The 24255-nt window shown below is 42.0% G+C and overlaps 1 protein-coding gene and 1 long non-coding RNA gene across 9 annotated transcripts in view; both read right to left on the bottom strand.

Annotated features, from left to right (window-relative positions):
* LOC144695998 (phosphatase and actin regulator 4-like) overlaps positions 1–24255 on the bottom strand; it is an 89451-nt gene that overhangs the window by 63594 nt on the left and 1602 nt on the right. For 4 of the 8 annotated variants that reach the window (XM_078567151.1, XM_078567152.1, XM_078567157.1 and 1 more), the window contains exon 1: positions 13083–13211. The exons of 3 other annotated variants lie outside the window; for them this stretch is intronic. In XM_078567151.1, coding sequence (XP_078423277.1) covers positions 13083–13128 — 46 coding nt within the window. In that variant the 5' untranslated portion in view covers positions 13129–13211. Of the gene's footprint in view, positions 1–13082; positions 13212–20852; positions 20935–24255 lie in introns of those variants that run through there. One more of the 8 variants, XM_078567156.1, reaches the window with a different exon arrangement.
* LOC144695999 (uncharacterized) lies at positions 2252–9104 on the bottom strand. The gene is made up of 2 exons (XR_013580048.1): positions 8896–9104; positions 2252–3037 (listed from the first exon to the last, which is right to left on the bottom strand). It is a non-coding gene; the product is annotated as an uncharacterized LOC144695999 (long non-coding RNA).

Here is a 24255-nt window from a genome sequence, read left to right as displayed (position 1 = left end):
AGTATAGGTAAACAATTGGCCATTTCGGTGAGAAAATTAAACATTTAAATTAACGGTACGGCCTGCAGAGTAGTGGAGCTTGATCATTCGCGCATTTCTCCCATCTTAGTTGTAACATTCCTTATCTACCCCTTCCCCACCCCATTTACTTCTGCGTTGCCACCCAAAATAAGCACCTCTCTACAAGGGAGTCCTGTAAGGTAACCAAAGCAACATCAGTGATGTTGGAGGCACAGTCTCTTTCCTCGAGGCACAGTGCTGCTGAAATCAGAGGAACAATGCAGTACATTACAATCCGGTTTGGGTAATTCCATTTAATGTCTGGCTACAGGAGGGCCGGGGTCTCAGCCTGGCCAATCACACACTTTCTGCCTGCAAGGTTCCACATGTACTCCCTCTCCACTGTTCATAAAACTACCCTGAACTAGCTCCCTCTATTCTTGACTGTAGAATCCACACCATCCAAACTTCCGTTTCAGTTCCATGCTCGCCAACATTACCAACTTGTCTCTATCTCGCAATGTTCCCACCTGCCTTCAGAAACCAATTCTTAACCTCCTCCACTCTCAAAACTAGCACCTGGTCTCCAGCCTTCTTCATTCCTCCAAAGTCATGGAGTTCACTGCGGTGCCAAGCGATACTCATACCATTCCTTTTTGGAGGCTCTGTAATCTGGTTTCACCTCTGCCTGCAGCAGAGACTCCATTGGTTAAAATTCTTTTCTCAATCTCCTCAACCTTCTCCCACCTTCAAACGCTGTTGCCAATTTCATCCTCAAACTGTAACCTACCAATAGGGCACTCCTCTCCTCTGGTTCCACTTATACCTGTTGGAACACCAGCACTGCCTCAAACAGAAACATTTATACATCGCCTTCGAAGACTACGTCCTCCTCCTTCAGGTACCGTTGGCGACAATGGATTTCAACTGGATTGGTCCATGATTACGTTTGGCAAAGTACTGCATAGTTTACCACTGTCTTCTGCAACATGGCTGATCAGGAGACTCTCCCACTCTTATCACCAGGCATATTGGAAGGATTTACAGGCTGATAATCAACCTGTTTGGTTCAAGCCCTGAAGTGGGACTTGAACCCAGAACTTCTAGCCCAGAGGTAGGGATGCTACCACTGTGCCACAAGACCTCCTTCCATGATCTCTGGAAACCTAAAAGGGTTTTGCAGCCAACAAAGTATTTTTGGAATAACAGTCATTGTTGTAATGTAGGAAACACAGCAGCTAATTTGCAAAGGTCCCACAAACAGAATGGCAGTACTGACCACGTAATTTGTATTCAGTGATGTTTGTTGAGGAATAAATATCGGCCAGAATACCAAGGATAACTCTCCTGTGCTTCAAAATAGTGAAATGGAATATTTTACGTCCACCCAAGTGAACAGATGGGGCCTCAGTTTAATCCTGATCCAAAAGACGACATCTCCAAAAGTGCAGCATTCACTCATTAATACTATGCATTGACAGCGTGTCAGTCAATTGGAGTTAAGTGCTCAAGTCCTGGAGTAGGACTTGAGCCCAAAATTTTACTCAACAGAGGCAAGAGTGCCACTGAGCCAAATGGAAGGAAACCACAGAAATGCAAGTACTTGTGTGATAAAGGGATCAAACAAGAGAATGACTTCCAATGGAAACAATCCTGTGATACGGATAAGGAATAAGAGAAATCTCAATAGGAATGTTACAATGGGCAAAAATTGAGTTTGTGCCAGAGGTTAATTGTTGCCACTTAGAAGACTTGTCTGCTGCTGGAACCCTCGCTCATACCTTTGTCATCTCTGGTCTCGACTATTCCAACACTCTTAACTGGCCTCCTGCTTTGCACTGTCCGTAAACTGGAGCTCATCCAAAACTCTGCTGCCCCTATCCAAACTCGGACTAAGTCCCATGCACCCATCAATCCCTGTGCTCACTGACCTACAATCCCTGGATTTAAAAAAATTGCAACCCTGAGTTCAATACCCTCCAAGGCCTCGCTTCTCCTTATTCCTTGGTAGAACCAGTCCCCGGGCAAGGTCCCCCAATTTGTTATGATCCCGGAGGAAATTGTTAACTTCCCAAACAGGACCCCTATTTTGTTATGCTCCGGGTGTGATGGAATGAGCTGGCTCCCCTTCGTTATTCAACCCCCTTAGTTGGGTGCAACAAGGTTAATTTAGAAAGGATCTCTTCCCTTGTGGATACCTTTGCCCAGTCCAAATGGATTCATGTTTTAGAAGGAGCCAATTTAACCAGGCTTTCTTGAGTCAAGGAAGGAGCAAGTTTATTAGTTACTAAAAACATGAGGAAAGATAACAAAAAGGCAACACATGCAACAGGTCAGAAATGAGAAATTGAGTCCAAAAATAAAAGTTAAAAAGATAATGAATCAGCCTTTGGCTTGTCCATGAGGCATAGATAGTGAAATGTTGCGGCCGTTAAGTTGGGTGATCCTGGTAGAGCTGACTTTGGCAGTTTAGTAGTTGATTTGGAGACACTTGGTTCTGCAGGTTAGCTGAAGAAGCTGTCCCATTTCCATTTTTTTTTTTGATTGTGGCTTTGCTGACTTGCCTCCAGCAACAAAGAGAGAGGAGAGAGCCTTTGCCTCCAAGCTGCAAAGGGGTGCCTAGTCAATCTTCTGCTGTGACTCTCACTAGCACATCAGAACTAGAGCAAACAGGTCAGGTCTGCAACTAGCTTTATAACTCACTTTGTCATGTATTCGCCCAGAATCTGTTTTCTTTCAACTCAGATCACTTCCACATTCTGAAATATAACTCAACAGGAGGTGGTTTCTGCTGAGATGTAATAATCAGGCTCCATTAATCTCCTGTGGTTGCAGAGACAAAGTTCAGTCTTTTGCATTTCTTTCAAGTGTTTCTGTCTGAATTAGGCCGTGACAACTTTTTAGGTGTGACATTCCATGTTCTCTCTGGACTTGTCAGTCAAGTATAACCCACATAAAAATTTTGCAGAAAGTGGTTACTTTACATTCTCAGTCATCTTCTGTTCAGTGTCTTTGCTTGTATATCTTTTTTCAAGACCTTTAAAAAAAGGAAATAAGACAGCTTCTTCAGCTAACCTTGCAGAACCAAGTGTCTCCAAACCAACTACTAAACCGCCAAAGTCAGCTCTACCAGAATCAACCAACTTAATGGCTGCAACATTTCACCATCTATGCCTCTTGGACAAGCCAAAGACTGACTCGTATATCTTTTAAAACTTTTTTTTGGACTCAACTTCTCTTTTCTGATCTGTTGTACGTGTTGCATTTTTATTATTTTTTGTGTTTTTAGTAACTAATAAATTTACTCCTTCCATGGCTCAAGAAAGCCTGGTTAAATTGGCTCCTTCTAAAACAAAATTTTGGGACTGTAATTCACTGTTGTGACAACCTGTAACCTCCAACAGCCGATCATCCACCTAAGATCCCTGCGTTCTTACAATTCCAGCCTCTTGGACATCCTGATTTTAATCGTTCCATCATTGGCAGCCGTGCCTTCAGCTGCCAGGACCCTAAGCTTTGGAATTCGCTCCATAAACCTCTACCTCTCTTCCTCTGTCTGTCTTTGAGATCCTCCTTAAAACCAGCCTCATTGACCAAGCTTTTGGCCACCTATCCTAATATCCCCTTATATGGCTCAGCATCAAATTTTGTTTGAAAGTGCTCCTGGCAATCCCATATTAAAGGTGCTATATGAATGCAAGGTGATATTGATTCCCAGGAATGAAGGCAGAGATGCGGAGTCCCGCAAATCATTCTAACATTGAAAGTAGCAAGGTGGCTGGGAAGGTTTCTCTCACGAATGGGATTAACACTCTACTGAGAATATATCTGATGTATTGCAGGACCAACCTTCAGTAGGAGGATTTAAAAAAAAGCTGAGAATCAATCTGTACTCAGGTTTTCCTAGATTTAGGAAAGGAATTAGCTATTGCAGAGGTGTGTGGAGGGGCAGGGAATGGTGAAGGGAAGAATGGAACAACTTGCATTTGAATAGTACCTTTAATGAGGTAAAACTTTACAAGGTGCTTCACACAACTGTTGAGACAAAATTTGACACTGTCACAGGCAGTAGGGTAAAACTAATGTGTCTCACAACAGTCTAAACCAAGTATTAGGACAGGACAAAAGTTTGATCAAAGAAGAAGCTTTCAAGGAGTGACTTAGAGGAGGGGAGAGAAGCAGAGAGGCTTTGGGAGGGAAATTTTAATCTTAAGTTCCAGGTAGCTGAAGGCACAATTGCCAATGGTGTGGTGAAGGGGACTGGGGTCCCCAAGTGGACATAGTCGGAGAAGCTCGGGGAACACTTGAGAATTGCACGGCTGAAGGAGGTTACAGAAATAGGGAGCATGAACCATGGCAGATCTCCTGAGAGCTGGTCCTTACTGCGGTCTGACCAATTAGTGATTTTGTGCAGAGTCGATCAGCATTAAAATAAAACTCTGAACAGTGTGTGTGGATTACACGAGTACATTCCCAAACACAGGGCCTAATTAATCTAGTTTCCTAGGCTTGCACTAGTCGGGCTATCAGGGTCGGGGGGGTAGAAAACAATGACACAACAGTCCCCACACCATTCTACAGGCTTGCCCACAACCCCATGTGATGTGGACTCTGACTGCAGAGTCAGCCACTGCCCCAAATTCCAGGAGTCACACACAGATTGTTTCCAGCTCTGAAATGTTCCTACTCTACACAATGTAATCCATTCTGGGGTTAAAACTGACTGGCCAATTCATGGTACCAAATAATGACTTCTCTATCACAGCAGGAAAACATTAAAACAGAAATAAGTTTGAAATCAGTGATCTGGTTTTACAGACTGCCCAATTTCTCAAGTAATAAAACTAAAATATTTTAAATTACTAAAACTTGTATTTATATATTGCTTTTAATGTAATAAAACGTCACAAGGTGCTTCAGAGGGGCATAATAGAACAAAATTTGACACTGAGTGACAGAGAAATTATGACTCAAAAGTTTGATCAAAGACATGTTAACACCTTCAAGGAAGAGTGAGACAGAGGTAGAGAGGCTGAGAGGTTTAGAGGTGGAGTACCAGAGCGTAGGGCGCATGCAGCTAAACACAAAGTGCTGTCAGACTCTTGACAGTCCCACTGGCTCTCCATTTCCCAGGATGAAAGGTCCCAGGCTCAATTGCTGATCGATGCCGAAAGAGGTGACAGCAACCAGACAGCAATAGGAAGGATGGTAAAATTGATTTCAGTGCCTTTTGGTTAGAAAAGATCAAATCAGCCAATATCTCCTGCCCAATCACTTTCCTACAGACAATGCTCAAACTATGAATGTGGACATCAATGAATGAAAGGATCGATCTTGGCCGTGATACTCCCAAAGACGAGTAGCCAGATGGCACACTGGTTTATATCTTTTAATGTCAGTGTAGTGGGAGTAAGGGGTGGACAACAGTTATGGGAGGGGAGGGGAGGGGGGCAGGGGAAGGAAGCAATAAGGGGGAGAAAAGGGAAAATTTGCAGGCAGAAAAGACAGTGAAGAAAAAAAATTGAAGGTGCACAATTTAAAATTGTAGTTAGTGATTTTCCGCCCTAGATTCCGGAACATCTTGAAGATTAGTATTTGCAGTGAAACTGTATCTCGGTTGTTGCTCTCGTGCTACTTCAAGGCCTGAGCCTCTTAACTGCCCTCTGAAATGGCTGAGCAAGCCACTCAGTTCAAGGGCAATTAGGGATGGGCAACAAATGCTGACCTTGCCTGAAACAGCCCCATCCCATGTTATAATTAATTATTTAACTGAGGCATTAATAATAGTTTAAAATGTTGGGCTTCAAAATTCTAACTCTGCATACCAGTAACACTGGTTCTACCTGGAAACCTAATCTTGCATTAAAGGGGCTGTGTCTTATTTCTGAAGATCTGCAATTCTGAAGAGCAGCAATTAAATCCATATTGCAATAATGACATTTTCAGGCAAGGCCAAACAGCTTCTGCAGGCTTGGTACAACCGCAAACTGATTTTCGAATGATAGATTTTTCACATGGGTTTGGCTGACTTCGGACATGAACAGCATGCCTTGCATTCATGGCAGACATTTCCAACTCAGCCAACAGCGTGGGAATGATCCCAGGTTGAACACTGGTACACAGAAGGCACTCCTTAAAAGAAAACATTCTTTGATGTTTTAACTCTGTGCACAATGAGCAAAAGTGGGTGATATAACTACAGCATTGAACAAAGCCCGACTCCCAGGGCAGCACACTGACAGGTCGCATGGAAACTCCAACACAGCAATCCAACACAAATAAACACAGAATGCGGGTAGGAGATTCAGGGAGGAAAATGGGGAAAAGGAAAGAAAGTAAGGGGGAGGAAAGAGGTTAAGGTGGAAGGATAGAGATGGACAACAGGGGGAGGAAAATGTGGAAGGGAAGAAATGAAAAAGTGGTAAGTGGAAGCAGATCTTGCTCTACAAAAACAGGGAAAGGGAACACTCCAACACATTCAGATTTCTCTCACCAGAATTAAAGCCCAGCCCAGAACAAAACTTTATTTCACTATAGTTCTTTGGGTTTGACTTGAAATCAAATACAACAATGACTGGTGTAGTAAAGAGGAAATATAACTCACGGCTGTGCAGGAGGAGATTGAGCCTGAGTCATGTTGTCAGGGCAGTGTAAGGGGGGTGGTGGGGGGGGCTTTACTCTGTAATGAACCATACTAGATGTAACTAAGGGAGTGCACGCTGCTGGCACTGGGTACCTGAAACCCAGATGTTGCATTCTCAACACCATCATCACCCACACTTTGCTGAGCTCAAAAATGCGTCAAAAAATTGAATGAGGAACTCAAACTGAGAGAACCTTTAGTAGAAATCCACGTTGCAAGGTGCTTTTAATTGGGACCATGTTCCAAGTTGCCCCACAATTAGAAATTTTGATGATGTCTTGCACACGGTCCATCCACAGTAATGACAACCACAGTCGACTGGCACTTGCTCACTGTCCTAAATAATCGACTGTATGGAGCTCATGCTGTCGCTGTCAGGGCAGGTTTTTGGGATGCAAGGGTTGCAAAATAGGGAAAGGAGAAAGACAGCCTTTTAGGAACTGTGAGCAATAAATCTCAAACTGCAAATTAATTGCTTTTATCACGTATTGCAGCTCATACTCAAATGCACTCAGTTTCCATTCAGGAAATCTAGCAAGCACACCTTTGGTGTCACCACTGGCTTTGAGGTCCATGTGTTGGGACTCAAGAGCATGAACCAGTGTTAAATCAATATATAACATCAGCTGGAGTGTTTCCAGGTTGAGACACAGGACGTGCCATTTGCAAACCTCATTAGTGAGACTACAGCAGTAGGTTGTCATCAGGTTACACCCTTGCTATCCATCACTGGGAGAGAGTACTATTATAGAAACATGCAAAACATTTACCAGAACATTTTTGAATTTTATTGCAGTCATAATGACAGGGAGTCTGACCTGAATGACAATTGGGAAATGGCCTGTGCAGGAAGAGAGTTGGGGTACCATGACAGCACAATACCTAAGATGATATCCCTCTGCCTGTCTGCTCAAACTAGGATATTAACTTTTATTCAGCACATTGCCAATTCACTCTGATTCTTTCCATCCGCCAACAGAATCAGATATGGTCAGTCGCTTTCCTTGGAAAGGTCGTTCATTTGGAAGGCGTCAGCCATGGCTCAGCTAGTAGCTCTCCTACCTGAGGCAGAAGGTCGAAGTAGTCGTGCGTTCAGCTTCCTAGACCCCAGACTTTGGAGTTCCCTCCCTAAATTTCTGCCTCTACACTTTGCTCTGCTCTCCTCCTTTTAAGATACACCTTAAAACCAAATTTTTGACCAAGCTTTTGATCATAAGAATATAAGAACATAAGAAATGAGTAAAAATAGGCCCCTTGAGTCTTGCCATTCAATAGGATCCTGACTGATCTGATCTCGACCTCAATCTCAGTTTTGCTGCCTGTTCTCCATAACCCGTGGCTGCACTGCCCTATAGTTCAAAATTTCTCTATCAGCTTTCAATAAATTTGATGATTCAGCCTCCACTGTTCTCTGGGGTAGAGAATTCCAAAGACTAACAACCCTCAAAAGAAATTCTCTCTCATTTCCATCCTAAGTGGGAGACCTCTTATTTTGAAACAAGGAGAAACATCCTCTCAGTTTCTCAAGCCCCCTCAGAATCTTATATGTTTCAAAAAGATCATCTCTCATTCTTCTAAACTCCAATGAGTAGAGGACCAACCATTTTTTTTTAAACATTCTTTGATAGGATGTGGATGGCACTTAGCTGGGCCAGCATTTGTTGCCCATCCCTAATTACCCTCGAGGTGGTGGTGGTGAGCCGCCACCTTGAACTGCTGCAGTCCACAAGGTGTAAGTACACCCACAGTGCTGTTAAGACGGCTCAACCTTTCCTCATAAGACAACCTTTTCATCCTCAGGAATCAACCTAGTGAACCTTGTCTGAACTGTTTGCAATGCGAGTATATCCCTCCTGCAATAAGGAGACCAAAACTATGCGCAGTAGTGTAAGTGTGATCTGACCAACACCTTCTACAGTTGTAGCAAGACTTCCCTATAGATGAGATTTTACATTGAGGCTGCATTGGCCCTCACAGGGGGACGTATGATTCGAAGAACGGGTGAGCTCTTCCTGGTATCCTGGCCAACGCAAATGCTGGCTTCACTAAATGACGGGATAAATTCTATCCTTAAACTTGAACATACAAGACGCATTGTTCCAAATGTCATGCAGCCCAATCCTCTCTTGCACACAGTCACTATTTGACCATCAGTCACAGTCCTAGACAAATCACTGGCTGCACATAGCCCATGGACATCAACTAGAAGGCCCTACTTCGCATTTCCAAATCCTTCCATCCTCTTGTCCTACCTTCTTGGGAGTGATCTTCTCCATCACAAACTGAAATCTCAAGACTTTACTGTCACATCTCTGGATTGCTGCTTGTGCAGAAACACAAGTTGTCACTGGTATTGTCTCTTCCTTTACTTGGTCAGAAGCCAATCCTCCAGTAATGACATTGTCCTTTTTTGGAACACTCTGCCATGATTCTCTCCTACTGGCTCCATTCCTTCCTTCAAAACCTTAATTTCTCACTTCAACTGTGCTTCCACCTCCAATCTGTCTCATTACCTGCATCCTCCTCCCCTCTTGTAAAGCACTATGAAAGGCAGTCAGAACAGTGCAAATAATTGCTGACATTGTCTAGAAGGCTGTTCCAACAAGTTGAATAAGTGACAAACCAAGCTTGGCTGTATGTGCACTTTTTTGACACAGCTTCAGAATGCTAGAAAGAGCTTGCAGTTATGTAGCATTTAGTACGTCCTCAGGAATGCCAAGGCCCTTTCACAGCCAATGAATTACTTTTGAAGTGCAGTCACTGTAACATTAGCAAAGGCAGAAGTGAATTTGCATACAGCAAGACAAACAGCAGTGTAAACAGATAATTGACCTATTTTGTCTGTTCTATTCTGCAAAGCCTGTTGAAGGATGATACTGGAGCCAATTTTTACTCAATCTTACATTTATTTATAAAGTGAAACGTTACAACCGATACATCTAACTCAACCATATCAGTTTCAATAAGTGTCTCTTTACACGCGCTCAAGAGAAACCCCAATTAATCCCCTCCACCTGCATATTATTAAACACAACTGACATACAATTAACAATGTTGATTAAAGAGGGAGAGCTTCTCGCTTTTCTTCATCAAGTGCCATGTGTCATCCACCTGAATAGGTTTAATTCTTCATTTCAGAGACAGCACTGCAGAAATTGTAGCACTCCTCAGTACCAAACAATATTCGCCTGGATTATGCCTTCATTGGGGCTTGAAACCATGACCTTCTAATTTAGAGATTAAGAGTGCTACCAAATGAACCAAGCTGACAAGGGTTGAACTCAGTATTTGCAAAATTATGGGGGCCCTAAACCCGAGATAGTCTTTACCGGCGACACTAACACTTCCATAACATTTTACCCATACCTCAAGATATCAAAACTTTTTTTTGCCTTCACAGGAACATGAAGTAGTACATATTGTGGAATTTTGAAGGCAGCTTATAAAGTTGAAGTTGACGGTCCATGACCGATACTTAACCTCTTGCTTATAATCAGTGCACCAACAATTGCAATGGCGAGCATGATTGATGCAGAATAAGCTACAATTTCCTCTCTTGGTTCACAAAACTACTTGCATTAGAAACTGGGGTGCATGTGGCACGTAAAAGGGAGTGTAATTTTAATTGGTAAAGCATGAATAATATTAATAATCAATGTTGGGACAAAGCAAGTGCTTTGGTTGGTTTGGAATATATTTCTATACATGTGGAAGACCTATAAAAATGCAAATTGTTTGGGTATTATGTACACTTTTATTGCCACTGGCCCCAAAGCAATTTAAACTTGTATAAAGCCATACCTAGACCACACTTGGGAGTATCAAATACTGTTCTGGTCATCATAATTATAAAAAGGATAGTGGGACTGAAGGAGGTGCAGAAAAGATTTACCTACATGGCTATACCTATCAGGAAGGGATGGACAGGCTGGATCTCTGTTCTCAGGGCAAAATATAGGCAATCAATATAAGATAGTCACCAAGAAATAAAATAGGGGATTCAGAATAAACTTCTTTAACCAGAGAGTGGTGAGAATGTGCAACTCACTACCATAGGGAGCAATTAAGGTCAATAATATAGATACGTTAAAGAGGAGGCTAGATAAGCATGAGTGAGAAAGGAATAGAGGGTTATGCTGAGAGTTTGATGAGGAAGGATGGGAGGAGTATAAATGGTAACAAGGACTGGTTGGGTCAAATGGTCCAGTTCTGTGCTGTATATTATATGATTCTATGTAATAAGCACAATAGCTCAGTTGATGATTACATTGGTCCCACTAGTAAGTCAGAACCGTACAGGCCTGGACAGCATAAACTAGCTGATTTGAACTAGGGCAGAGGGAGATAGAGAGAAAGATAGAGAGGTGCTGCAGTTGCTCCCAAAGATATCCAGGCGAGACAGGGGCTAGATTGCCTAAAACAAAAACAGAAATACCTGGAAAAACTCAGCAGGTCTGGCAGCATCGGCGGAGAAGAACAAAGTTGACGTTTTGAGTCCTCATGACCCTTCAACAGAACTAAGTAAAAATAGGAGAGGGTGAAATATAAGCTGGTTTAAGGTGGGGGGGGGGGGGGGGGTGTAGAGACAAGCAAGCAGTGATAGGAGCAGATAACCAAAAGATGTCACAGACAAAAGAACAAAGAGGTGTCTTTCAGAAACATGTGAGTGAACGTGGGGCAAGAACAAAATGAACCTTGGCCTTCCTTGATGAAGCACTCTGAAGACATTCACTCATTGTCTCCAGGTTTACCTGATCAGTTGGATGAGGTAATGTATGGCAGACACTGCCCAAGCAACCTATCTCAACAAGGGCAGCAGCTTCACCAGTTGAAGGGAAAGAATTAGAAGGATTGGAATAAAAATAACCTTTTCCTCCTGAGACACATTTGGACACCAGCTCACTGTGCAGGCCTGGTGCAAAAGGGACAATTCCCCCATCCTAAACTCCGAAGTGAAGCTAGTTTGTGGTGGGGGAGGGGCTTATCTAGATACGAGCATAAGAAAGAGGAGCAGAAGGCCATATGATCTGTCTAGCCTCCTCTGTTATTCAATATGATCATGGTTGACCCTGAGCTTCAACTCCACTTTCCTATCCACTCCCAAAATTTCTCCATTCTGAGACCAAAAATCTGTCTCTCTCAGGCCTTAAATGTATTCAATGATGGAGCATCCACAAATCTCTGGATTAGAGAATTCCAAAGATTCACAGCCATTTGAGTGCCTCACTCCAGACCAAGAAAGGTTGTAGAAAGATGAAGAAAAGAGGGAGAGTCATCACTAGTAGAGGCTTCAAAACACATTGATCAATCCAGCCATTTTGTTCATGACACAAACTGACTAGAGAGGAGGAGGGAATAAAAGAAACATCATAAAAATAGCACAGACGTCATCTAGCATTTTAAAGAACTCAAAGAGAATGCTGATTTTGCTATCGAAGTCGAACTGCCTTATCCGAGCACTCCTGCCTAATGCTGTTTTCAATCTGTGAGCCTCTTAAAAATCAATCCATTACAATTTAAATTTATATAGCATCTTTAAAGTAGCAAAACCTCCCAAGGCACTTCACAGGAACATTATCAAACAAAATTTGACACTGAGCCACAAAGTTATTAGGACAATTGATCAAAATCTTGGTCAAATTTCAATGCGTTTCAAAGTTTTAAGGAACATCTTAAAGGAGGAAAGGAAGGTGCAGAGGCAAGAGGTTTAGGGAGGGAACCCCACAGCTTAAAACTCAGGTGGCTGTACCTTCAGGTTTAACAATAATGGAGCTAAGAAAATCAGGGAAGCACAAGAGGCCTGAATTGGAGGAGGACAAAATTCCTTGAGACCTGAAGGAGGCTAAGCAGATAACAAAGGGTGAGGCCATGAGGGATTTTGTAGCTCATCACAAGACCCAAAACAAAATATTTGTGCTGCACAAAGTTACATGTCCAATACTCCCCATATCCCTATGTGGAGTTCCCTGAAGTGACAATGAGGGGGGAACATAGCTGTTACACATTATGAATCCATGGTCCATTTACAATCTCATGCTACAATTAACATAGCCACCAAAGGTTTGCACACTGTAAAAATATTTTAAAAATGAACACAATTTCACACATTAGAGAAGAAACTCCTACATAACAATCAAACCGGCAGCATCATTTCAAGTCCAACCAGAAACTAAAAGGAGAATCATCAGACATTTAACATAGCCCAAACTCAACCAGAAACCCCTCAAGCACTACACCAAATTCTTCAAAAAGTTTTGAAACTACAGCCAGGATCTGTTGTGAAATGTGCCAAGCTTAAGCAAAAAGAGTGGCTGACACAAATGACACATTTTTAAATCCAAGATTGGGTCCTGCCCTTGAGGACTGAAATAAGGAAAGTAAAATGTGAGATTGTCTCAAAGTAGCAGACACACCAGAAGATGAAATTATACAAGCTTACTTTCATTCTGAGATACCAGGTTCCTAACACACGACGTACAAAACATGTAAAAAACCGAGGCAGTATTCCACTGGTCGGATTGGTGTCTTTGGTTCTTGTGTTTCAAGTCAGCTGCCGTTCAAGGCTAAGTGAAACTGTGGTGGGCGTAGGCTTGACTCAGTGGTGATTACGTAGAAGAGGAGGAGGAGACGTTCCTCACTAATTAATCACAAATACAGCCAGAGCTTTAAAGGAGGCGGAGAAGAGCAAGTGTTTTACAATTTAAAGCGATATTGCAGCCAATGTCAAAATAACTGGCAGTATTTAAAAACTGCTTTGAAGCTTCCTCTTTTTAAGAAAACAGGGACTCTTGAAAACAATGGGGTTAGTATGAACACATGGGTGGGACCAGGGCAAAACAAAGTATCGGAAATATAAACACCGAATCCCTGGCTGCAGGCTGACCTGAACTGCATTTAGGAACAAAAGCATTTCATTGGTTACACTGACCAGATAGGTTGGATGATTATACGTAGGATTAGCAACTTAACTTCTTTCTTAAAAGCAAAACACTGTGGATGCTGGAAATCTGAAATAAAAAAAAATGCTGGTCTGGCAGCATCTGTGGAGATGTCCAATATGACTTTGCATTCCAATGAAGCTAACAGCACTTCTCTCCATATGACCCTATATTCACTTAAAAATAAAGCCGCTGCCATTTGTGAGCTTATTATGAATGGTCACATTGACATTAAGACCTTGATGGAGACATGGCTGAGGGGTTATGACACCTTTCCCTTTCATGAAGCTTCCCTGGTTGATTATATTTTCCACCACTTGCAATTGTTGCAGTGGTGCAGCCCTTATCTTTAAATCACACCTTAGCCTGGCAACTTTGCCTTTGAGCTCTTTGGTGAACAACTGGATTAACCCTTCACACCATATCTGGCTGGGCTACTCACAGCACTTTCTTATTATGCTCTCCATCGCTAAGACTGTTCACTATTCAAAGATCATCCAGAAATGTACAGATAATCCTTGGCTTCTCTTACCATAAACCATCCTCTTAAACCACCCTCTCCTGCATCTTTCGCTCTCACCTCTGACAATAAGCGTGAAAGGCTCATGGATATTTTCAATCACAAAAATGCTTCCCTCCCTGCCCCTAGTCCCTTGGGGCAAACTTTGACCCTTCACACTGCTCATTTAAAATCCTTGGTCTGTATTGCAGACCCAAATATCACTCCAAGTTTTTCATCGAGATATCTTCTCTGCTTTCCTCTTTCAGCCTCTGCAATGAAAGACTTCTCACCCTTGTGATTTAACTTCTTTCAACTCTTGCACTCTTTCCCTAATTTACTCTCCCTCCAGAGATAAAATCTCCTGCCCACATACACAGCTATCACCTCAATCTTGTCATCACTACTTCCATCAATATCATCAGGCAATCTCTGATCATTTACATATAACGCTGTATTCCCTCCCAAATACATTTCTTTCTGTGCCTGTCTCTAGAAAAATCCCCCCTTCAAATTAATTACCACTGTATGTTCAATTTCCCAACCATCTGGCCTTTGGGTCTAAAATTCTTCATGACGTTTCTGCAACTAGTGAACTGTTCACCCAGTATACCCCTCATTTTCCTTCCCATATGATTTAGCAATGCAGATTTGAGCTCTTTGGTGAACAACTGGATTAACCCTTCACACCATATCTGGCTGGGCTACTCACAGCACTTTCGCATTATGCTCTCCATCGCTAAGACTGTTCACTATTCAAAGATCATCCAGAAATGTACAGATAATCCTTGGCTTCTCTTACCATAAACCATCCTCTTAAATCACCCTCTCCTGCATCTTTCGCTCTCACCTCTGACAATAAGCGTGAAAGGCTCATGGATATTTTCAATCACAAAAATGCTTCCCTCCCTGCCCCTAGTCCCTTGGGGCAAACTTCCCCAAGTGTTTTCTGCGGCCCTAGCCCTAAGCTCAAGTCTTTCTCTAGATACAATCTCATCTCCTACCTCATCTTGTCCACGAGACACACCCTCTTGCTCACTCGATCCTCTTGCAACCAAACTGCTGACCACTCAGCTTGCCTTCCTAGGCCCAATGTGAGTTAATGCTGTTAACTGTCCCCTCTCAAGGTACTGTCCGCCCCTTCAAACCTGCTATCATCCCTCTCTCCTTGCAAAGTACCACCCCATCTCCAACCACCTTTTCCTCTCCAAAGTCTGAACACATTGACACATCTCAAATCCATGCCCATCTCTTCCACAGTTCTATGTTTGAATCCCTCCAATCAGGTTTCCACTGGGTCACAGTACTGAAACAGTCCTTGGTCAAGGTTGCAAATGATATTCTTTGTCACTGTGATAAACTGACCAATTTGCAGCCTTTGACACAGCTAACCACACCGTTCTCCTCCATTGCTTCACAGTCATCCTGCTGGGTGAAACTTCCCAAGTTTGGTTCCATTCTTATCTATTCATCATAGCCAGAGTATCAACTGCAATGGCTTCTTCTTCCACTCCCACACTGTCACCTCTGGAGCATCCCTCCCCCCCACCCCTCGCCTCAACACCAGAGGATCTATCCTTGACCCCCTGCTATTTCTCACCCATGCTTGAACGTGATCATCCAAAAGCCGAACATCAGATTCCACATTTATACTGTTATACTGAGGACACTCAGCTCTATTGCACTACCACCTCTTTGGACCCAGCCACTATCTGTTTCGTCATACTGCTAGTCTAACATCCATGATTGGATGAGTACAAATTTCCTCCAACCAAATAGAGGGAAGTCTGAAGCCATCGTATTTGGCTCTCACTACAAATTCCACTTCCTGACCACCCTTTCCATCCCTAGCAACTGTCTTACTTGAATAAGACCTCTTGGCGTTACGTTTAACCCTGAGAAGAGTTCCCAAAGTCTTCTCCCCATCATCAAGACTACCTACTTACACCTGCATAACATCGCTCAACTCCAACCATGCCTCATGTGCTGCCGAAACCCTCACCCAGGCCTTTGCTACCTTCAGACATGATTATTCCAATGCTCTCCTTGACAGCCGCCCATCTTCCACCGTACACAATCCAAAACTCTGCTGTCTACATCTGAACTCACTCCAAATCTTGTTCACCAATCACCCCTGTGCTTGCTGACTTTCATTAGCTCCCAGTCAGACAACATCTTGATCTTAAAGTCCTCATCCTTGTTTTCAAATTCTTCATGGCCTCGCCCCTCTCTATCTCCGTTGCCTCCCTCTAGTCCTACAAACTTGCTGGATCTTTGTGTTCCTCCAACTGCAGTCTCTTGGGCATCCCAGACTTCCATCACTTCACCCTTGGCAGCCGTGCCTTCAGTTGGCAAGACCCTAAGCTCTGGAATTTGCTCTCTAGCCCCCTTCTTTTAAGATGTTTCTTAAAACCTTTCCCTTTGATCAAACTTTAGGTCATCTGTACTTCTGTGGCTCAGTGTCTATTGATATCGCTTTTGTTAAGCACTTCAGGATGTTTTACCATGTTAAGTGATTGATATCTATAGAAGTTGTTTTCCTGCTAAAATCCACAAAATTGCAAGTTCAGACAGTACCATCATTAAACTTTTTATCTGAAACAAGTTCTGTGCATTGGTAACTTCCCCAACCAATGATTAGGTGTGGTACCTGGTGAGGCATTGACCCTGTGCAATGTGACAAGGCTGTACTGAATCAAACTGGTCTCAGCTAGACTGGCAGCTCAGAGCATTGGAATTAGATAGCATCTCTGAGCTAGAAAAATGCACAAGACAATCTCCTGATCACTTAAAAAGCCTGCATAATTTTTTTTTAGGAACAGGTAATGGTCATTGAACCCAAGAATCTGTTTTTTGGCTGGGGAGAATTCCATAATTTCTCTCAGAACTGGACTCACTCTCCCTCTGTCACATGCACTGAGTGCTGAATCCTACCCTGCTTCTTGTTTGCTGAATTAAAACCAACACAGCTTCAGTAAGTTACGTGATCTATGTTAAGTAGTTTCAATGGCACTTCTACTCATCTCAATTATTCAGCATTGCAACTTGAAAGCTTTGTTCCTTTTGAATAGGGTATGTGAGCTTAAAAGCTTTCATATTCCCATGTCCTTTAATATGCTTGTATCCCTTAATTAAAGGTGTTTGAAGCAGAGTTTCCATGGTAGCCAGAAGTAAGGTGTTATTAAGATCTGATTTTGAGGTTTTTTTTTTTAAATGCACATCTAAGCAGGAGAGAAACTTTAAATGGTGGAATCAACTTTTATAAGACCCTAAGATTTAAAACAGACATGTTGTTTTATGAGGCAATTGGTCCATTATAGGCGATGGATGGTAAAACAAGTAGCAGGAGGCAGCTGTCTGACTTTAAGGGACTGTACCACTGACCTTATATCCATCAGGACGGGAGAATAGCACAGCGAGGAAGGAAAATGAGGAGAATGAGGAAAACAAATTCCTGAATAGTTACCAGAAGATGAGAAATAGGCTAAGGAAGAAATTCCCTTATTGAGGCCAGAAACCGAAACAAGGTATGCCTGAAACAGCTGGTGCTCAAGATGTTGTTAATTGTCGTCTTTGTAATCAACCCCTATGGTCATGATCAGTTAAGTACTATTTTCTAGATATGAGTGACTGTGATAACCAGGGAAGGTGCATGTGGTGGGTACCTGTGTTTCAATTACATCGCTACTGCATCTCAGAAACTAGCTGCCTTACTGTTCATGAGCTCCTCAATTTCCACTAGTTCAATAGAACTGTGCGTAAAGTAGTATTTTTTAAATATAAGGCCCATAAGACAAGAGCAACCAAAGCCCAGCATCTACGAGGGAGACATGGCAGCATGGGAACACCTCACCCACTCAATTCAGTGGCAGCCATGTAATTTTTACTTCTTCCACAAGCTTGGTGAATGCTAAGCTTTTAACTAAGGGAAAAATCAAGAAGTTAGAGCCTATACAGATCAACAACAACTTGCATTTATAAAGCATATTAAGCATAGTAAAATGTCTCAAGGCAGTTTAGAGGAGCATTGGCAAACAAAATTTGAACACTGAGCCACATGTGACATCCGGACAGCTTGGTCGACGAAAAAGATTTTAAGGAGCGTCTTAAGGAGGAGACAGAGGTAGAAAGGTGGAAAGGTTTAAGGAATGAATTCCAGAGCCTAGGGTTGAGACAGCTGAATACACAGACGTCAGTGGCGGAGCATTGAAAAGTGAGGAAGTGCAAGAGGCCAGAATTGAAGAAGTGCAGAGATCTTGGAGGGCTGTCAGAATGTAGATCAGCAAATACAGGGGCGATGGGTGAACAGATGGAGTTAGGACACGGGCACTAAAGAGTTAATCATACAGAATGCAATGTTTATTTGTGGAACACTGATAGGCTTGGCACACCCTCAAGGCCAACACAACAACTGCAGCTTTAAAGAATAAGTCTCAAATGTATAAAACATGAGTCAAAATATTTACAATTGAATTAATCTCTGGAGCAAATTAAAAATAAATACCAAAGAAGAGAAAATTCAAAGGTAGCACTTTATCAATTCCTTAAGACATCCCAAGCACTTCACACACAAGGGAACATTTTTCAAGTGCAGATATCCAAGTTGCACACAGCAAGATGCAACAAACAGTAAAGGAATAGACGACTAATTAATCTGTTGAAGTAAAATTTGCATTCTTTTTCCAAATCCCTCCATGGCCACCACCCACTGAGACAACTGTGCTCCTCCAATTCTGGCCTCTTCCATGTCTCCAATTTTAACGTTGACTTCATAGCCTGTGCCTTCCACTGCAATGTCCCAAAGCTCTGGAATTCACTCGCTAAACCTTTCCACCTCTCTATCCTCCTTCAAGATGCTCCTTATAACCTTCCTCCCTCAACCAAGCTTTTGGCCATCTGCCCTAGCACCTATATGGCTGAATGTCAAATTTTGTTTGCTATTGCTCCTATGAAGCACAATGAGACATTTTACGACATTAAAGGCGTGATATAAATAAGTAGTTGTTGCACTAGAACTGAGAGTTTCTACCCCAGGAAAGGTTGAACAGGCAGGTTCACTTTTCTTTTAAAGAGAGAAGGCTGAATAGAGATCTTCGAAATGATGAAAAATTTTGATACAGTAAAAAGAGTATATTTTAAAAGCGCTATATACAAATGCAAGTTATTGCTGCTGAAATCAGTTGAGGACAAATGTTGAGTGAATGGAATGTTGGCAGGATATTGGGTTAACCTACTTGCTCTTCTTTGAATAGCACCATTACATTTTCTAGAACGACCCGAGCCTAAACTCCCTTACGAAAACTGACACCTCCAGAATGCATTAAGACCAATATGCCTTTCATCCGATTCCTACCCTGGGTTTACAACGGCTAACTTTGGAAGATTGAACAAGGATGGTCTAGACCCAGTTAGATTTTTTAAAATAAAGGAAACATGGAGAAAGAAATTGGAAACCAGGTTTCTGGGGTCTTGAGCATCCCCGATTTTAATTGCTCCACCACCAGTGGCTATGCCTTCAGTTGCCGAGGCTCTAAGCTCTGGAATTCCCTCTCTGCACCTCTCTGCCTTTACCTCACCTTTAAGACAATCCTTAAAACCAACCTCTTTGACCAGGTTTTTGGTCATCTGAATTAAGATCAGCTAATGTGGTTCGGTGTCATATTTCGTTTTATAACGTGCACGTGGGATGGTTTGCCACGTTAAGTATTCTCTGTAGTCAGATAGCAACATACAACGAAATAAATTACAGTTACAACAGTGAACATTAATACAGCACCTTTAACATAGTAAATTGTCAAACATGAAAATAATCTTCCAGCTATAACATCCCAGTCCTCTCAAATCCCAAATCACAATTTGTCATCGAATGCATCAAACCTGCTCTTTAACCATGCCTTTACAATGGTGAGAAGTGTTATGAATAGGAAATAGAGGAATTCAGGGGGGAAGTAAAGCACAGAGATACCCACCTTTATGAGGAGCGTTACCCGAATGTAAAATTGCTTTCAGATGGAGCGAAGGACAGCAACAGTGCTGGCGGCTCCTAACACAGCCAGCTGCAGCCTGAAGTAAAGCTGGCATGTGGCAGCAAGAGCTGATAAAAACCTGATTTTTCCAGATGCCCACTTCACGCAGCAGATTGTGTTACTAGGGGCTACTGCCACCATTGGTGCTATATCTTGCATTTAAAAAGCATTTTTCATGGCACTCCAAAGAGTTTCACAGCTAATGAATTACTACTCAAGTGCTGCTGTTGTTTCATAGCAGCAATAAAAAGACTTACATTTATATAGCATTTTTCATGACCTCAGCACATCTCAAAGCACAGTACTTTGAAGGGTAATCGCATTATAATATAGGAAACTGGGCAGCCAATTTGAATATAGCAAACTCCCAAAAATCGCAATATGATAAATGACCAGATAATCTGTTTGAACAATGTTGGTTGAGAGATAAATATTTGCTAGGACATCTGGGAGAGCTTCCCTGCTCCTCTTTAAAAAAAAACGCCATGGGATCTTTTACATGCATCTGGAAGGACAGACGAGGCCTCAGTGCAACATCTTATATTTACTTTTTTACTTTTGAGTGTGATCAAGTTTTTAACCACATGTGCTAATTGGGTTCTGTACCCTGGTGAGGCATAGGGAAAAAAAGCTGTCATGCTTCAGATCACTCTCCGGTGAGTTCGCTGAGTTCCACCTGTAAGGATGAGTGAACATCAGCTGAAAAGAGAATCGGACATGATCTCACTTAAAGTCAAAGAGCCTACCACCACTTGTTATATTGAATCATGTATGAAGAACAGCCACTTGGATGCTTTCTCTGAAAACAATTGGATTGTACTGCAGCACCTAGTGAAAGGGAGATACAACGGAAACAAACCCCAATGACTCCTGATAAACTTACTGAAGAAGATGACCTACACTCTCTGCATCTCAAAGCCGGGACAAACAACAGTTGGAACACCTTTTTACATTGAGGTATGCACTATGAGGTGGGTTAGTGAAGAAGTGCAGCTAGGTAATACTAAAGAAAACAAGAAATCATAAGATTAGGATATGTCCCATAATCTCACGTCTTCTCCAAAACAAAAAAAAGCCAAAAAAAACTATAGCTGTTCACTGGAATATTTCAAACAACTTGTAACCATGATAATATATTTTTCTGCAAGAAAGATGCTGCATGAAGTCCTCAGCTTGCCACTACCATGTAGAAAGGCAGCCAAAAACGGGGGAAGTGGTGAATTGAGAAAAGGCCCCACGTTATATCTGTCAGGCAACATTTGAGCACAAAGCTGTCAATCAACACCTGGTCAGCAATCTCAAACTCCTTCTTGTAACCTGATAATCAAACTTTTAAAAACAAGAACAGCTTTGCTCAGATACCACACAAAAGGTTATCTATTAGTATTTAACGTCTTAACTAGTCCTCAGATCGGGCAAATAACTGCTGCCGATCCAACAGTAGTAGGAACTTGTAAATAAGACGAGAAAAATTTCCTTCCATCTAGTCTGTGGCTATGTATAGTTTACTTAAACATAATGACAGATGCCACAGCAAAACTGAAAAATTCAAAGGCAGCCTATTTACAAAGTTACAAGCTAGGAAAATATTCCAACTGGCCAGTCTGTGATCAGTCAGAACAGTAAACAAGTTAAAAATGATCACTGACACAAGCTCCCACAGAGTATTATTAAAAATAGAGACTTTTAGGAACTGGAACTTGAGAGTTCCATCTGGTTCTCCTTTATAAGGATAATTCATTTTAGTCCCCAATCTGTTGGGAGCTGCAGTCTTTGGACTGTACTCGGGCCCTAACTGCATCGCAGGAAAGATCCACCGCCCTAAACAAACCAAACACAATCTTATCACAAGTCAGCATAGTCACTATTTCAGGAAGCCTAAGATGAAGGTTACATCATGTACAGCATCAATGACTGAAGCCATGGCTGTACTGGATAAAAGAACAGGAAGCATTGGGAGTTCACTGTACTTTGGAACCACCACTTCTCCATTTTATAACTAACTAACCAAATTGTGAGGCACATGTCCATGAAGGCCACGTATAGTAAACAAAACAGAAGCAGTTGCTTATTGACACTAGGAATTGGGCAAGATAAAGCTACAGGTGAGGAATTGGGCAAGATAAAGCTACAGGTGAGGGCAGGGAATGACAATCATCCAACTCTAAGTACTTGTCTCTGATCATGTGAAAACTTCCTAACATATTTGCCAGCAATAATTTGATTCAATGTCAATCATTTACAGCACAACATATCTTTCTCAGTGCGAAATCAGCCTTCCACTTGCATGAACTTGCCACTGAGTCATCATCAAATGACAGTATCTTAAAATATGGACCTTAACAATATTAAAATTTTGACTGAAGGAAGGTACTTCAGGCAACCCAGTTTAGAAATGCCAAAGATTTGTACTTATATTAGCTTCAATCGTGGATCAAAAACCTGAAATTAAAATTTTTGTCCCCTTCAGGATGTAGAAATGTTTCAATCTGAAATGGCTCTGGAGTTGAAGTATATTACAACTCACCGAGTTTACATTGTATAGTGGATTTCGCAGCACTCATGGTAACCGCAAATTGCACATGCACAAGATTGTACATGTACAATTTAAAACAGTGACTTATTTTCTGGCCACAGACATTCCCTGGTGTTGGCAAAGGTTCATATATGTCAACAATGTAAAAAATGTATAGGTGTCAACTTGAGCACAGTACAGAGGGAACAAGATGGAGTGTTGATGCTGTTGCCTCTCCTTGCCAACCTGATCAGGGGACTGCAGCTCTTCCAACACCTGTGGGGAGATATTGAGTGGCTATTTGATAACCTAGTTTCAGTCACCAATGTGTGACAGCACAGGGAGGAGAGGCTTTTGAGAATGCTCTGAGTGAGGTCGCATGCACGAAATTTAAACAGAAAACTGCAAAAAATACTGTTTGCACAAAGTTTGTCGACTGCCTCTCCTGCTCTGTGCTTGACTGGCATGCCTCCAGATTGTAAAATATCCAGGGGCAGAAATCCCCACCCACAAGATATAGGTCCCAATCAATGTGATTGAGGAGCCTGGGCATTGGAGCATACATTTCAAGCAACAGGGCATTAACTGTTTAAAATTAGCAATCTAACTCCAGAAAGAACTATCTTCTACAATTGGCAATGTGATTAATGGGCATCAAAGATAAGTATAGTTCATCAGCATTTACTACAAGTGGTGAAAGATGAAACTTAAGCTCTGATAAGAGTTGCATCCAAGGCCCTATTCACTTTGTATAATGCTGACCCAAACTAAAATATTAACAGAAATACGATAAATTGGACTGAACATTATTGCATATGGCCATTATATTATTCAACTCTGCCCCTTTCTTGCCAAGTTCTCACCATATTGCTCAACCCTAGGGAGCTTTGCTGTTAACTTATCCACAACTCGATTATCTTCTGGGTGAGAAGTTCCATAAAAATAGCATGGAGATTTTGCTAGAGGCACAAATAGCAAAATGCAGCCGGAATGCTCTGGGCACTGCATGTTTTGGTGAGGCGATGTTACACTAGTGAGTTTGCATAGAAGTGAGTGCAAACTTGAATGTAAAACCTCCCTTGATTCAGTGCAACTGAGCAGTGTACATAATTTTAATCGATTCAAGATTTAATAGATTCATCCATGGATGAAGGGGTTATCTTATGAGGAAAGGTTGGGCCTATATCTATTGGAGTTTCGAACAATAAGTGATCTTATTGAAACATATAAGATCCTGAGAGGACTTGACAGGTGGATGTTGAAAGGAGGCTTCCCCTTATGGAAGAGATTAGAACTAGGGGACACAGTTTAAAAATTAGGGGCCTCCAATTTAAGATGGAGATGAGAAGAACTTTTTTCTCAGAGGGTCGTTAGTCTGTGGAATTCTCTTCCCTCGAAAGCAGTGGACGAGGGGTCATTGAATATTTTTAAGGTTGAGTTAGATAGATTCTTGACTAACGAGGGAGTCAAAGGGCATAGGGGGTAGAGGGAAAAGGAGAGGCCACAATCAGATCAGTCATGAGCTTATCAAATGGCGGAGCAGGTTCGAGAGGCTGAATGATCTACTCCTATTTCATATGTTTGTATGAGAGTGGAGAGGACTGGGGTCACTGTAAGGAATGAACCATTCTTCA

Source organism: Cetorhinus maximus, chromosome 21, assembly GCF_964194155.1.
Source record: "Cetorhinus maximus chromosome 21, sCetMax3.hap1.1, whole genome shotgun sequence".
Classification (NCBI taxonomy): domain Eukaryota; kingdom Metazoa; phylum Chordata; class Chondrichthyes; order Lamniformes; family Cetorhinidae; genus Cetorhinus; species Cetorhinus maximus.
The sequence above is the reverse complement of the archived record's forward strand: the minus strand, read 5'-3'. Positions and strand labels throughout refer to the sequence as shown.